A 12425-nucleotide genomic window follows, 5' to 3' on the forward strand; every position below is an offset into this window, starting at 1 on the left:
ACAGGAAGGATTGGACAGTTATTTGGATTAAACCAGCTCCTGTAAGAAATGAGAAATGAGAAAGAAATGCCAATCACACCCACTGTTTCCCTACCTACCTACAGTACAGGACCATTGCACCCTTTAAAGAAACAAAATCTGTTTATGTTATTTAGCAAATGTATGTGAGAGTCACTACACATTTAAGGTTCTGCTATAGTTTCCCTCCTATCCTCTGCTCACTGTGTTTCACAGAGGAGAGACCAACTGAAATGAAGATAACGATACTCAAGTTGACAACAACTACATTGATTACATTATGTTACACTGCCACAGATAGTTCATTCTAGATAGCTATCCCCCAGCAGAGGGACAAAACTCTCCTTTCTCCGCCCATCAACTCCACAAGATTTCCCACCAATGAATGGAGTGACAGCTCCCACACATGGCTTTTGTTGATAACTTTTGGTTAACTTGAAATTATGTGTGAAACTAAACCAAACCAAAAGGAAAATGCAGCAAAGTAGCAAGTCATCCACTGATCCAGACAGGGCAAATTGATTATAGATGTGAAAACACCCTAATGATATCTGTCCAATTAAGTAATCAATTGTAAGTGCAAAAAAGCAAAATAGACCCATTATTTTACTTGCTTTACAACAGTATTCTCAACAACATTGTGGCCATGCACAATACTGTGGCATGTTCATTTAACCTGATGATGTGTAGTCCTTAAAATTGACCCACATATGAGCAACATATTTACATTTTAAGAGTGAGTTTTCACTTTATTTCCTTATCTTGTCTATGGCATCCCCGTTGTTTTCCACAATCTCAGTTGTTGTCAGCCCATCTGTTGTTCCAGCAAGTCATGTCACTGCTACAGTTTAACAAGTGCCAAGGTTCACATTGTCTGATAAAGAACTTCAACCTGTCGGGATGTGTATTACATAGTGTATGCTTCTCTCATGCCGTAGCAGGTCAAGTCAATTATTGTAAAGGTGCAGTAAAGCCATGAGGGCACAAACCTTAATATAGAGTCAGAAATTCATATTTGCCAACAAGAACACCCACTGTAGGCTCAGTAATAACTGACACTGACTGTTCTAACTCTGACGGAGAGTGTTGTTGTCCCAATGACACATTAAACAGGTTAGGCCAATAGATGTGGCAAAGTAGCTTTCAAATGAAATGAGAGAAAAATAATTAAAACTGCCATTTCCCTCCATGATTTTAAAATGTAATGTCTTAAAATGTAAAAAAATTGATTTTTAATAGCAACTTAACCTTTTAACTTTACAGAAGCCCATGCTCATTTATTTCACCTCATTTTGTGTTCTCAGTGAGTGAAAATAGGTTCATGATAGCACCTGGACCTGAATATGTAGGTCACTGTGGGTCACTCACCTGCTCTCCAGGGCCACATTGCTGCCCAGGACCCAGCTGTCCTGCAGCTGGACGCATTCCGCCGTACTCTGCAAGTCGGCCGCCAGGCCGGCTGTGGGCGGTGGGCTTGGGCCCCTTTGATTGGCCAGTGAGCTGCGACTCAGAGACGTGATGGACGGATGCTGCTTGTGTGGGGGTGGGGCTGGTGGGAGAGGAGGTGGACCTTGCTGACTCGATAAATGGTCACCTGAGGAGAGAGAGAGAGAGACACAGAGAGAGAGACAGAGAGAGAGAGATTTCAGTATACCAGTTTGTGTAATCTTAATAGTGACGTCATTTTTAACGAGCAAAATGTGTTTTGCTGATTCAAATGACACCGCGAGTTACAAAAATGGATTGCTAAGAGACAGAAGATGGGTAAGAGAATTAATCTGCCATGTAAGATATGACAGCATACAGCCAACTAACAGACCCAGAAAAATAAATATAACCAAGAGCAAGACATTAAAATGAGATGCAACCACTGCAAAAAGAAGGGAAATAAGAGTCTCTTTTATGGCGACTCACATAATAATTGTCACAAAACGCCACACGGCTGACAGTTGGGTTCTCTTAAACAGAAGGTCACTTAGAGAGGCAGCTGTTCTTTTATGGGCGCTTAACGCAATGTTTCACGTTTGATTACAGCCAGAGAAGACTCTCAAATAACTAATGACCAGAACATCCATTAGAGCTCTGAGAGAACAGGTTTTCCAATTTCACACAAAGCTGTGTAATTGGCCCCCAGAATGGCATGTGGTAATTATCTATCCATCTTCCCCGTTTAAAAGGTAAAAACCCACAGTGCTGACAATTCTGATTTGCTCCAATGAGCCCCAAATGGGTATCGTCTTTCCAGCCTTACAGAAGCTTGGAGAAGATTGAGGAAGCTGGGAGCTGTATCTTCGTGAGAGCTGTTGTTGATTGTGTATTGACAGCATGAATTTTTATAAAGCCTAAAGGAGTTCAATTTGGAGCAGATGAATGCTGGAGGTGGTTCTGGTGCATGATTTAACCTTTGCTTTGTCAGCCATGCATTAACACCTTGTGGACAGATTAAAAACTGCCCTGTGCTATTGGCTAGATAGGACTTAATTTAAAGGACATTAATAGTGTTTTTTGTTGAAAGAGCCTTTAATGGCCAAGCAATTTGTGTCCTTCTCTTTGGCCTCTTGCTTTTCATTGTGTCCTTTTGGCCTTGAATACATTTTCAGTGCTAAAAGGCAGCATGAATGCCATTCAGAGAAAGGAAATAATTTCCTCCACTTTGAGGTCAAAATTAGTGCTGTCAATATAAACATTTTTTAAATTAATTTCAAATTAATGGGATTAATGCATTACTGTCTTTCTGTAGCTGTATCAGGCAGTTTTAAAGCTAGAGTGAAGATATAAAACCGCATGTCCTAAGGCACCAACCACGTCCTGATAGCTTAATTCTGAATGTAGCCTAAATTTTGATGAGGGAAAAGGAGTCCTTTTGAACACGCTCCCTCTCTCCCTCTCTCTCTCTCTCTCGCTGTGTCCTCCATATGTGAATCAGAGTATTTCCTTGTTCTCTTTTCATATTTGCATGGACTATTGTGGACCTTGTTAAAATTCAACTGGCACTTGAACATGGAACACATGTATTGTTGTTAATTATCATGTATATTTGTTCAGTTTCTGCTGATATGTTTTAATTGCCTTGATGGTTTTGAAATTAAACTGGCACTTTAAAGGCCTGGTGTTGTCATTATTTCTGTTAGTGCATCTAAGAAATATGCCTATCAAGCTAACAGTTAACGGCCTTGATGGTTTTACTGGGAATCTGTAATTCACAGGAGAGAGTCTGTGTTCAAAGTTTGCAAAATATGCTATTAAACAATAGGGACTGAATTGAAATATACTTCCCTGGTGTAGACTCCACATTAATTCCACAATATTAAATTTTAATATACATTTTTACAAAGCTTCAATGTGAAGAAAAAAAGGAAAAAGGGATTCATTGCGAAATTGTGCAATTAATTAGTTACTTTCTAAATCAATTGAAAACCTAATAAAAAACTTTAGGCTACTTTACATGTAGGCTATTAGTCCACCCGGAGATCATTTCACTCATATTCAGAGTGGGAATACATCAAAAAATATAATATATGGAATATTGTAATAAGAATAACTACTGAGAATAAAACAGCTCTCTGTGAGTTAATTGCAAGGACATCTGCAGCTGTAATAAAGTTTTACCAGGGGCAGGTCGTACTAGTCATTTTTGTGACTAATAACTTGTGTAACTTCATTGTTTTTATAACTTTATATTTTCTTTTAGAACATCTGCTTCATCCTCAGACAGATAGATATATACTATAACGGTACTTCTGACATATAAAGATGAAGCACAATCACCAGTGCACAGAGCTGGTGCATAAGGTCAATCTAAGATTAATTAATTTCTTACTGCAATTACACAGCAACAGCATGTGACTATAAATATCATGAAAGAAAAATCATCAGAAGCACATGAAGGCTGTTGTTTTTCCTTTCAGTGGACTGTGATTAGACTTTGATCTAAACCAATCAAGTATGATCCCCTCATCAACTCACACCACCTTGTTTCAAGTCAATTCTGAATCCTAACACATGAATTACCTGAGATCAGCGGCAGTATTGGCATTTGCAAAATATGAGGCTGCCATGACTTAGTGATAATGAATACGAGACATCCCACTCATCTTCTAGGTTAGACTGTGAGCCCCATTAGAAAAGTGCTAAGTAGGCTAATAGAAATGTGGATTATCTACCAGCACTGGCTGTTTTTTCTTCCCCCCTGGTCTTTATTCAACTGTATGAGACTGCAGCAGCCATGAGCTCCACTTCACTCTCTAGCACACACTCATATAATCAGCACACACTCACATAAAAGTACTGTACAATGTCAATGATGGAGAAAGAGAAATGAAGCAGAGGGGACAAACAAAAAAATTATATAACATGGAGTTAAGTGGAGTGTTGATTGCCAGAAAGAATCATATTTAGAATTAAAAGTTCAAGTCAATGGTGAAAAGATAAACAAACAAAAAAACAAGCTTAGTATTAATGTCAATCAATAATGTCAAGTAATCAAATAAAATGGGAATTCACTTTTAATAATGACAGCATCCTCTTAAAAATACATTAACACATCTGTACTTTTTCTCCTGGACAAACATCATATTCTTTTTATCACAACACATTCCCAGTAGAAACAATGCCCCCTCCTATTACACATTACAAATAAATATACATGACAGATATCAACCGTAGTGCAAGTCAACATCTGGATTGTCCTTGTTTACTTTGTAGGCAGCCTTGTTGCAGTGCTTGTACTGAGATTTTAAAAATGCAGCTTTGACTAAATTCAAACCAATAAAAAATGTAGTGCACATACATAATAGGAATAATGTCTACACATCAGACACAAAATATGTTTCAAACACCCAAGCTCGAATCACTTTCTGATGAATCAAGGCATGCTTAAATTCTTATATAAAATGAATCATGTTTTTAGGTGAAAGCACATGCTGACATTCTGATAACACTGCTTCCCAAAACCTTCAAAGGCGTGGGATTTGACATGCAGAAAATCTGACTGCATAATCCCACAATGGACTGAGGAAATGTTAAACCCCATGAACTGAATTAAACCTACTGTATGTGTACTGTGCATAAGCACTCAAAGCTTTTGGGTATAAATAAGGTTTTCCACGTAAAATGCTGTGTTTGAGTTATGAAAAGACAGAGAAGAGTGAAACACTTTTGCTACTGAAATACATCTAAAATATGAGAGGCAATAAATTGTTTTAACACAGAATATTAGGTAAATAAAATTGCAAAACATGAATGTAAACTAATTATTTTTCTATCATCAGAAGTTTAAAGCTTTACATACTGAATGTTTTCATCAGACTGTAGCAAGGTTATTCCACAATCCACTCATGTCTCTAACCTTGTGACCCGCAACGGCCTCTAAAACCAATCATTTTAACATTTTCAAATAAATGATAATAATTAAAAAAACAAACAAACTACAATATATGTGCCATATAAATATTCTACATTGCAGCAACTGGCCTAGATTTGCCCTATCGTGTGTGTAGTTACTGAGGAAGAGTTAGCAGCTGTGAGACCTACTCTGAAATGGCTTCTCTCTCATCGTAATCCACCTTTCACTTCAACAAATATGCCCACACACCTCTTAATATACCAGCACATATACTGTATAAGTCTGTGGAGTAACTGCACTGGTCACTTAAGGCTTTGAGATATTACTGAACACCATGATACGCCCCTTTTAAGTATGTGGATGTGAAACTTAACTCCGTGTGGACTTAATGATTAATCATGCCAACATTTTTTTTTCTTCATTGAAGGATATTCTCAGCCCCTTAATCTTTATCTTTTTTGAGGTCAAGATCAAATGGTGTAATACTGCAGCAGCCTTTCTTTTGGGAAAAACATACTTACACATTTTCTCTCTTCAGCCAATCATGCAACATAAGAGTTGACTGCACACATGTGAAGTTTAATACTGGGATCAACATGCTAATAATATTTAACATTTCATATACAATTCAATGTATGAACTCAGACTTGAAAACCTAGACTGTATGCTGGTCATTTCTAGTACAGACTCTTATAATATAACACTGTATTTTTTTCAAATACTCAATTTCTCTGCACACAGTAGGTGACAGTATGCCTGAGCAGTGTAAGGCACTGTGGTTTCTGGTCTCCAATTTGAGGTGCGGGTTTGAACCCAATTTCTGACAAACAGTTTTACACTCAGGACAGAGTCTCCCTATGATGAAAACCTTTAAGCGATATAACTTCAAAGTGATTCCATGTAACTCAATGAGCAGCAGTGCAGTGTGTAGTCCCTGTGCACTTCACTGCCGGAGCTGGACATTTGAAAACCACTGAGGCAAACCATGCTAACATATGGACTTTTGGCACTGGAACACTTTAAATTATATCATCCAATGCCTAGCAAATGTTGGATTTTGTGTTTAAAAAAAACAAAAACATACTGAACAATGAGCCTTCAAGAAAGCTTGGCTTTGTCTTCCATCAAGACACACAGGGAATTAAGCTGGCCTTTAAAGTGCAGGTTCAGTGACTGGGAAGGCAGATGAAACAGCTGTGTGGTTTATGGGCTTTGCTTTGAAATCAGATCAAGACGGATGCCTTCTTTGCATAATTCCTCAACGTCAGCTTGTCATCATCTCCATCAGCAACATGCATTAAAGAGCCTTTGTGATTAATACTGCAAGCCAATGCTGAAATGACAGACTCATTCCCTCATTAATGACGCTTGCAATATCTATCAAATGAAGCTTTATGAAGCCTTGGCATTTTAATGGAAACACCTCCTGGAGCGGATCTTTGTTTTAGTTGATCAAAACTCTGCTTTTACAGGTTTGCAGTCTGAACATTGACACACTAAATAGAGTTTTTATAAGAGAACGAATGGTACATTGAGCTGTACTAGTGAACCAAAAATATCCCTGAGTAGAAAAAAGGTCCCTCTATAAAAGGTTCCTCAGAGAAAAGCTCTTCTGATATCTAAAATGGTTTGGCCTTGTCCATTCATTGAATTTAGACCATTTTAAAGAACTGTGTCAGAGGCTATCATTGTCTGCAAGCTGAGTCCACATTTCAACACATTTTTCTTGAACAGTCTGATGCCACTTCTTGATACTCAGATTTTTAGGTCCATTAGGCTTCTATGATGTTCACTCTTAAAAAAAAAAATCTTTTTTTGATTAAAGCATTGACAAGCCTTGAATGCTGCGTGTAATGTTCCAACACTGAGTCGGGACACAATTAAAAGCCGTTTTGCACTCACTAAGCTTGGCAAGCTCAGTGAAAGCCTTTTCATATTCATTGTGTAAGTACTGCAAAAGGTCTTGTGCCATTTTACTCTCCATTAAGAGACTGATGCAACTGCTAATGGAATTGAAAGGCCATTTGCTTTGACTGGCTTGCCCTTCACCAATAGGAAAATTGCAGTATGGGTGCATCACAAGAATTCCAGCAAAATATATCACACATGCTATAGCCAAAGCTTTTTGATTACAGCTGCCACTATTTTTACAGAATAGTATTCATAACTACTAAAATGCAAATGTTTCAAAAAGTTAGAATTTCAGAAAAACCTCTCACAAAATCCCAGTTGGATTTTACACGAGATAAATAATGAATGAATTCCACGATAAAACATGCCATTTGGACCAGGTTGGATGTTTATATATGTCAAATCAATAAATTGATTCTCATCAACGTTTAGCTTTCTACTCACCTCCGCACTGCTCTGGTGTCTAGTTTAAGTCTTTTTGGCTGTATTCTTTAATAAAAAAGGAGACAGCAGCTTCACTGTGAAGACCTAAAGGTGGGGTGAGGAGTGGTATTGTTAAGGGGGGGACTGTACCTGGTGGAATTCAGGACCATTAGAACAACCTTGCCCTAGGTGAGTTCTGGGGATTTACTCTGCAAAGAGAGTTGGCAATTTTCAGGGGCATGGGATTTTTGAGAAGAGAGAAAAAAAAGGTGTGTGAATTCCATCATATTTCCTGCCAGAGTACTTCTACAGCTCTCCACCTCTATCTGATCAAACAGCAAAACTTCTTTTAAGTCAATTCTCTGCAGGGGAACCAGGATGTAACCAATATTTCAAGTATTACATAATAATTGCAATATGGAAAAATACACAATTCCATATGTTCCTAGACAGCCAAACAGCGGTCATTCATCAACATCACAATTCATCTACAATGTATGATTTGTAAATAGACTTGCAAAGCTGAACTTGCTGAAGATGCACTGTGAATATAAGCAGCAACACATCACTGTTTGTTCATCTCTCTTTCTTTTGCTGTCTCTCTCTCTCCTCCAGACATTGCTACAGATGGCAGATCATCATACAGATGATGACTGCTTAGCAGTTCTTTCTGACAGCTCTTCGATTACATAGCAATTACACTCCTTTTCAAAGGCTGCTTTGACAATTAGCCTGCTGACAAAACACTTTGTTGTATTTATTCATGTGTGGACAGCTTTCCCTTCCTTGTTTGTCCAGAGAGATTGTATTCACACCTTGGTGAAATGGCACACTTCCTAACTTCATCACTGGAAACACAGTTTCTACAATTTACAGCTGACAATGCTTCTATCACTGTATTATCTTAAACCTGCAGAGCTTAAACCTGGCTACATCTGCAGAGAAGTGAGCCAGTTTTCACTTTTATGCAACACATTTATACTTGATTAGTGCTCACACAGACATTCAACTTTATCAACCAGTAACCATAAGTTAATTACTTATAAAGGCTCAGCAAGCAATTGCTTTTAAACATGCAATTAGTGTACTGACTTTAATCATCCAGAAAAGTTTCAAACTCTTCCAAGAAAATAAATAATACTAAAAAGGCCTCATATTTGAAGTTTTCATAGTCTTGTTCATGATGTGACATTTTAGCTGCATATTACAATAATTTTACTTGTTTTGAATAATTTATGGCCACACACAAACCTAACCACTTTTTAACACAACTGATGAATCTACAATCAGGCAAGGTGATGAAAGTCATTCAAAAAGCCATTTTCAGTAAAGAAGAACAATGACAAAAACAACTCTTGGTAAACTGCTGGTGAATATTTAAAGATGTCACGTTTGAAGTTGGAGGATGATGATGCTACATTTATTTCTCAGTGCAACAAACAGTAAACACAAAATCTGCATTTCATCACATTATAAAGTTGTTTATAAGACAAAGAGCCATACAGTATTACAGTAGCATTCATTTAAAGTCCAGTTTCCGGTCACCTGGCAAATGTACAACAGGTCCAGTATTCGTCACTGACTGTCCACCATGTTCTCCAGCTCCTTGCTAGCTTGGTCTTTATGCTGCTTAGTCGGCAGATAGTGTACATTGGGTCGATGCAACGTTGTTGATTGTTTTTTGTGAAAACTGTTGCATACTACTGGTAAGAACTGAGAGTCAATCAAATTAATTAAGCTTTGGGCTGTAAAACTAAAACAATCAACTTAAAAATTGTGAACTGCTCTGTAGTGCTGAGGGAAACTGTAGTTAGGTGCAATAATTCTTGCTGGGTTTGTCATGATAAGTGACTCCTTCCACATATACAAAGTCATTTGATCCACTGTTAACATAAAAATACTAATTATAGCAAATTTAAGCACCATTCGAAGTAAGTGATAAATCGAGTGAGTCATCAACCAAGGTGAAGGGTGTGAAAATTGTGGGCTGTTATAGAGGAAATAAAAATAAACAATGACATGAAAACGTTCTTAAAATGCTGCTACTGTAGATTTTAAGATGGAGGATGATACACCATAGGACATAAACAACAGCTATAGTACTTTTAACTGACTACATGTCTTAGAATATTTCAAAACTAATGAGCAATGGAGAACCCTCATCTCGAGCTTATGGCATAAATTTGCAATCCTACCCTGCAGTGCCCATTGCAACAGTCATGTTGGCTACAAATCTTTGAGTTGTTGCTGTTATAATCACAATAACAACAGCAACCTGTCACTTCCTGTCACAGCATATGCTTTTTGATCCTGGGATAATAAGAGAGCTACAGTGTCTAAAAGTGTAGAATATAAACAAATCAACATAGAGGTAGGAAATGGAGACACTGGAGAGACATGTTCCCATCCAAATATGTCTCTGCTCAGCACTTTGTTGTGAATCTGCTTTGAAAGGTTGTTCTGGCACCCTTTTGAAAAAAAGAAGGGAAGTTGCCAGTTTCAATCTCATGTGTGTGTTTTGAGCTGAACTGACCTTGGGAATAGTCATTCACTGTGGAGTCTTGTGATTGGAGCCTTGCGATTATGACTGGTTGATGAAGCCAATATGAATTCTTGGTTTGGGAGGTCCTGGCCTCCTCAGGGAAGATTTTGAACGTTCAGATGCTTGCTGGGAGGATTTTAAGCATTTTCATTTCATATGCAACAAGCCTCTGAGTATCAGGAACAACAACAACAAAACATTGTTATCCAGTTTTGCTCAAGTGAGAGTCATTTCTCTGGCTGAAGCAATATCGATTTGAATTAGTAATTGCACAACAAAATGTTGCCTACATCATCTTAAGGGTCATAGAAATGTGACATGTAGACTTAGATCTATTTATGCGCCTCCCCATTCATTTACAGCTTGCTTCCCCAATCACTTGAGAAAATGGTTGCAGGGAAAAAAAACAAAAAAAACAACAAACCACTCATGGTTGTAGTGGCAGAGTCTTTTGCAATGGTAATATAATTGCATTTCCTGTGCAAATCACTCCGTTTGTGTGGAAACCAGACAAAGGAAGCAGTATCCAGCTAAAAATGGGAAAGCCTATCTTTTCCTGATTAATTGTTGGCATATTGTTCTCAACTGGATGCACTCCACTTGCACAGATGACTAATTTTCACCTCAATTGTAAGAAAATTAGAGGAGAACCAGATTTGTATATTGTGCTGTATATCTCTCACACCATATTGAATAGACATGTAGCACTATGAAATCTATACAATATACATACTGTACATATACATATATACACTAGATATATACACACACACACACACACACACACACACACACACACACACACACACACACAAGGAAATGAAGATTCAGCTGAACTCCCTATTAACTAAACTTAACCATTATACCATTATAACCCACATGTTGCAAAAGTAGTACTTTAAAGGGAGACTCAGACTATTGCCACTAATCACTAATGTAATGTATCAAATGGATAGTCCAATTCAATGAAATAAAAAAGATGGAGCAGTTACAATATGAATAAAGAAAACTAATCACTTAAAATAGTTACTATACTGATCTTGGCTATAGGTTGTAATTTATTCCTATTGCATTTGAAAGTAACCTTGTTTGCAAATGTCAGCATTATCTTCAAAAACAATTGTATAGAAAGATAAGAACTGCTATTTTTCAAGGCGCTTGTGCTGAGTCAGCGGCTGGAAAATTTGTCAGCCGTCCTTAAGAGAAAACAGAAGATAGTTCATAGAGTCAGTCGGCAAAAATGTCCTTGAGTGAAGTTTACACCATCCAGCGGCCATATTAATTAGGACCTGAGTAGGTGATGCAGGTCAGATGACGTCAATATAAGATGACATTTTTTAAAATTTGGAGGTGGCAAAAGTGTGTTGATGGCTATTTCTGTTGTTATCAGCTTCCTCTTTTCAATTGTGAGTGGTCATATTTCTAACCACGAGTCAGGATGTGAACATGTATTAGTGTGCATTATATTGAATGGTGTTCCCAATATTTTTCCCCCCTAATATATGTTAACAGAGTGGACTTTGCGTAGTGGACATGTGTACATGAAGTGGCCGGTTAATGTATGTGGCCGTTTCATTTAGAGCAGGGGTGTCAAACTCATTTTCAAGGGCCACATACAGCCCAATTTGATCTCATGTCGGCCAAACCATTAAAAAGATGGAAGGAACGAGGGAAGAAAAAAAGGAAGGAACGAAAAGAAGACGATAAGGGAAGATGGAAGAAAGGGGGGAAGGAAAGGTGGAAGAAAAGGACGAAGGAAGGAAGGAAAGATGGATGAAAGGAAGAAAGGAAGGAGGGAAGAAAGGAAGGGCAGACGGACAGAATGAAGGAAGAAAGAAAGGGAGGAAGGACAGGTAGGAGGACAGAAGGACAGAAGAATGGAAAGATGGAAGAAAGGAGGGAAGGGAGGAGGAAGGAAGGAAGAAAGGAAAAGAACACAGGAAGGAAAGTGGGCCGGAAAAGCCCCGCGTGGCAAGCCGGTTCTGGCCCACGGGTCATATGATTGACATCCCTGATTTAGAGGACGTGTTTGAATTTGTACGTTGAGTCATTGTCCTCTAATACTTGATTGACTTGCCTTGCTTATAAGTCACTTTGGATAAAGATATCTGCCAAAGGACAAAATGTATAATAAGTGTAAGAAAGTAACGTGTCTGCAATTAACAGTGTTAGCATGTGTGAGACAAT

General features: G+C 38.0%; 1 protein-coding gene across 9 annotated transcripts in view; it reads right to left on the reverse strand.

Moving 5' to 3' along the window:
- si:dkey-237h12.3 (teneurin-3) overlaps positions 1 to 12425 on the reverse strand; it is a 132371-nt gene that overhangs the window by 82449 nt on the left and 37497 nt on the right. For 4 of the 9 annotated variants that reach the window (XM_053323277.1, XM_053323276.1, XM_053323275.1 and 1 more), the window contains exon 3: positions 1387 to 1612. In XM_053323277.1, coding sequence (XP_053179252.1) covers positions 1387 to 1612 — 226 coding nt within the window. Of the gene's footprint in view, positions 1 to 1386; positions 1613 to 3115; positions 3125 to 6136; positions 6150 to 8265; positions 8285 to 12425 lie in introns of all 9 variants that reach the window. The other 5 variants (XM_053323283.1, XM_053323282.1, XM_053323280.1 and 2 more) reach the window with 4 other exon arrangements.

This window comes from Scomber japonicus, chromosome 8 (assembly GCF_027409825.1).
Source record: "Scomber japonicus isolate fScoJap1 chromosome 8, fScoJap1.pri, whole genome shotgun sequence".
In the NCBI taxonomy this organism is placed as follows: Eukaryota; Metazoa; Chordata; class Actinopteri; order Scombriformes; family Scombridae; genus Scomber; species Scomber japonicus.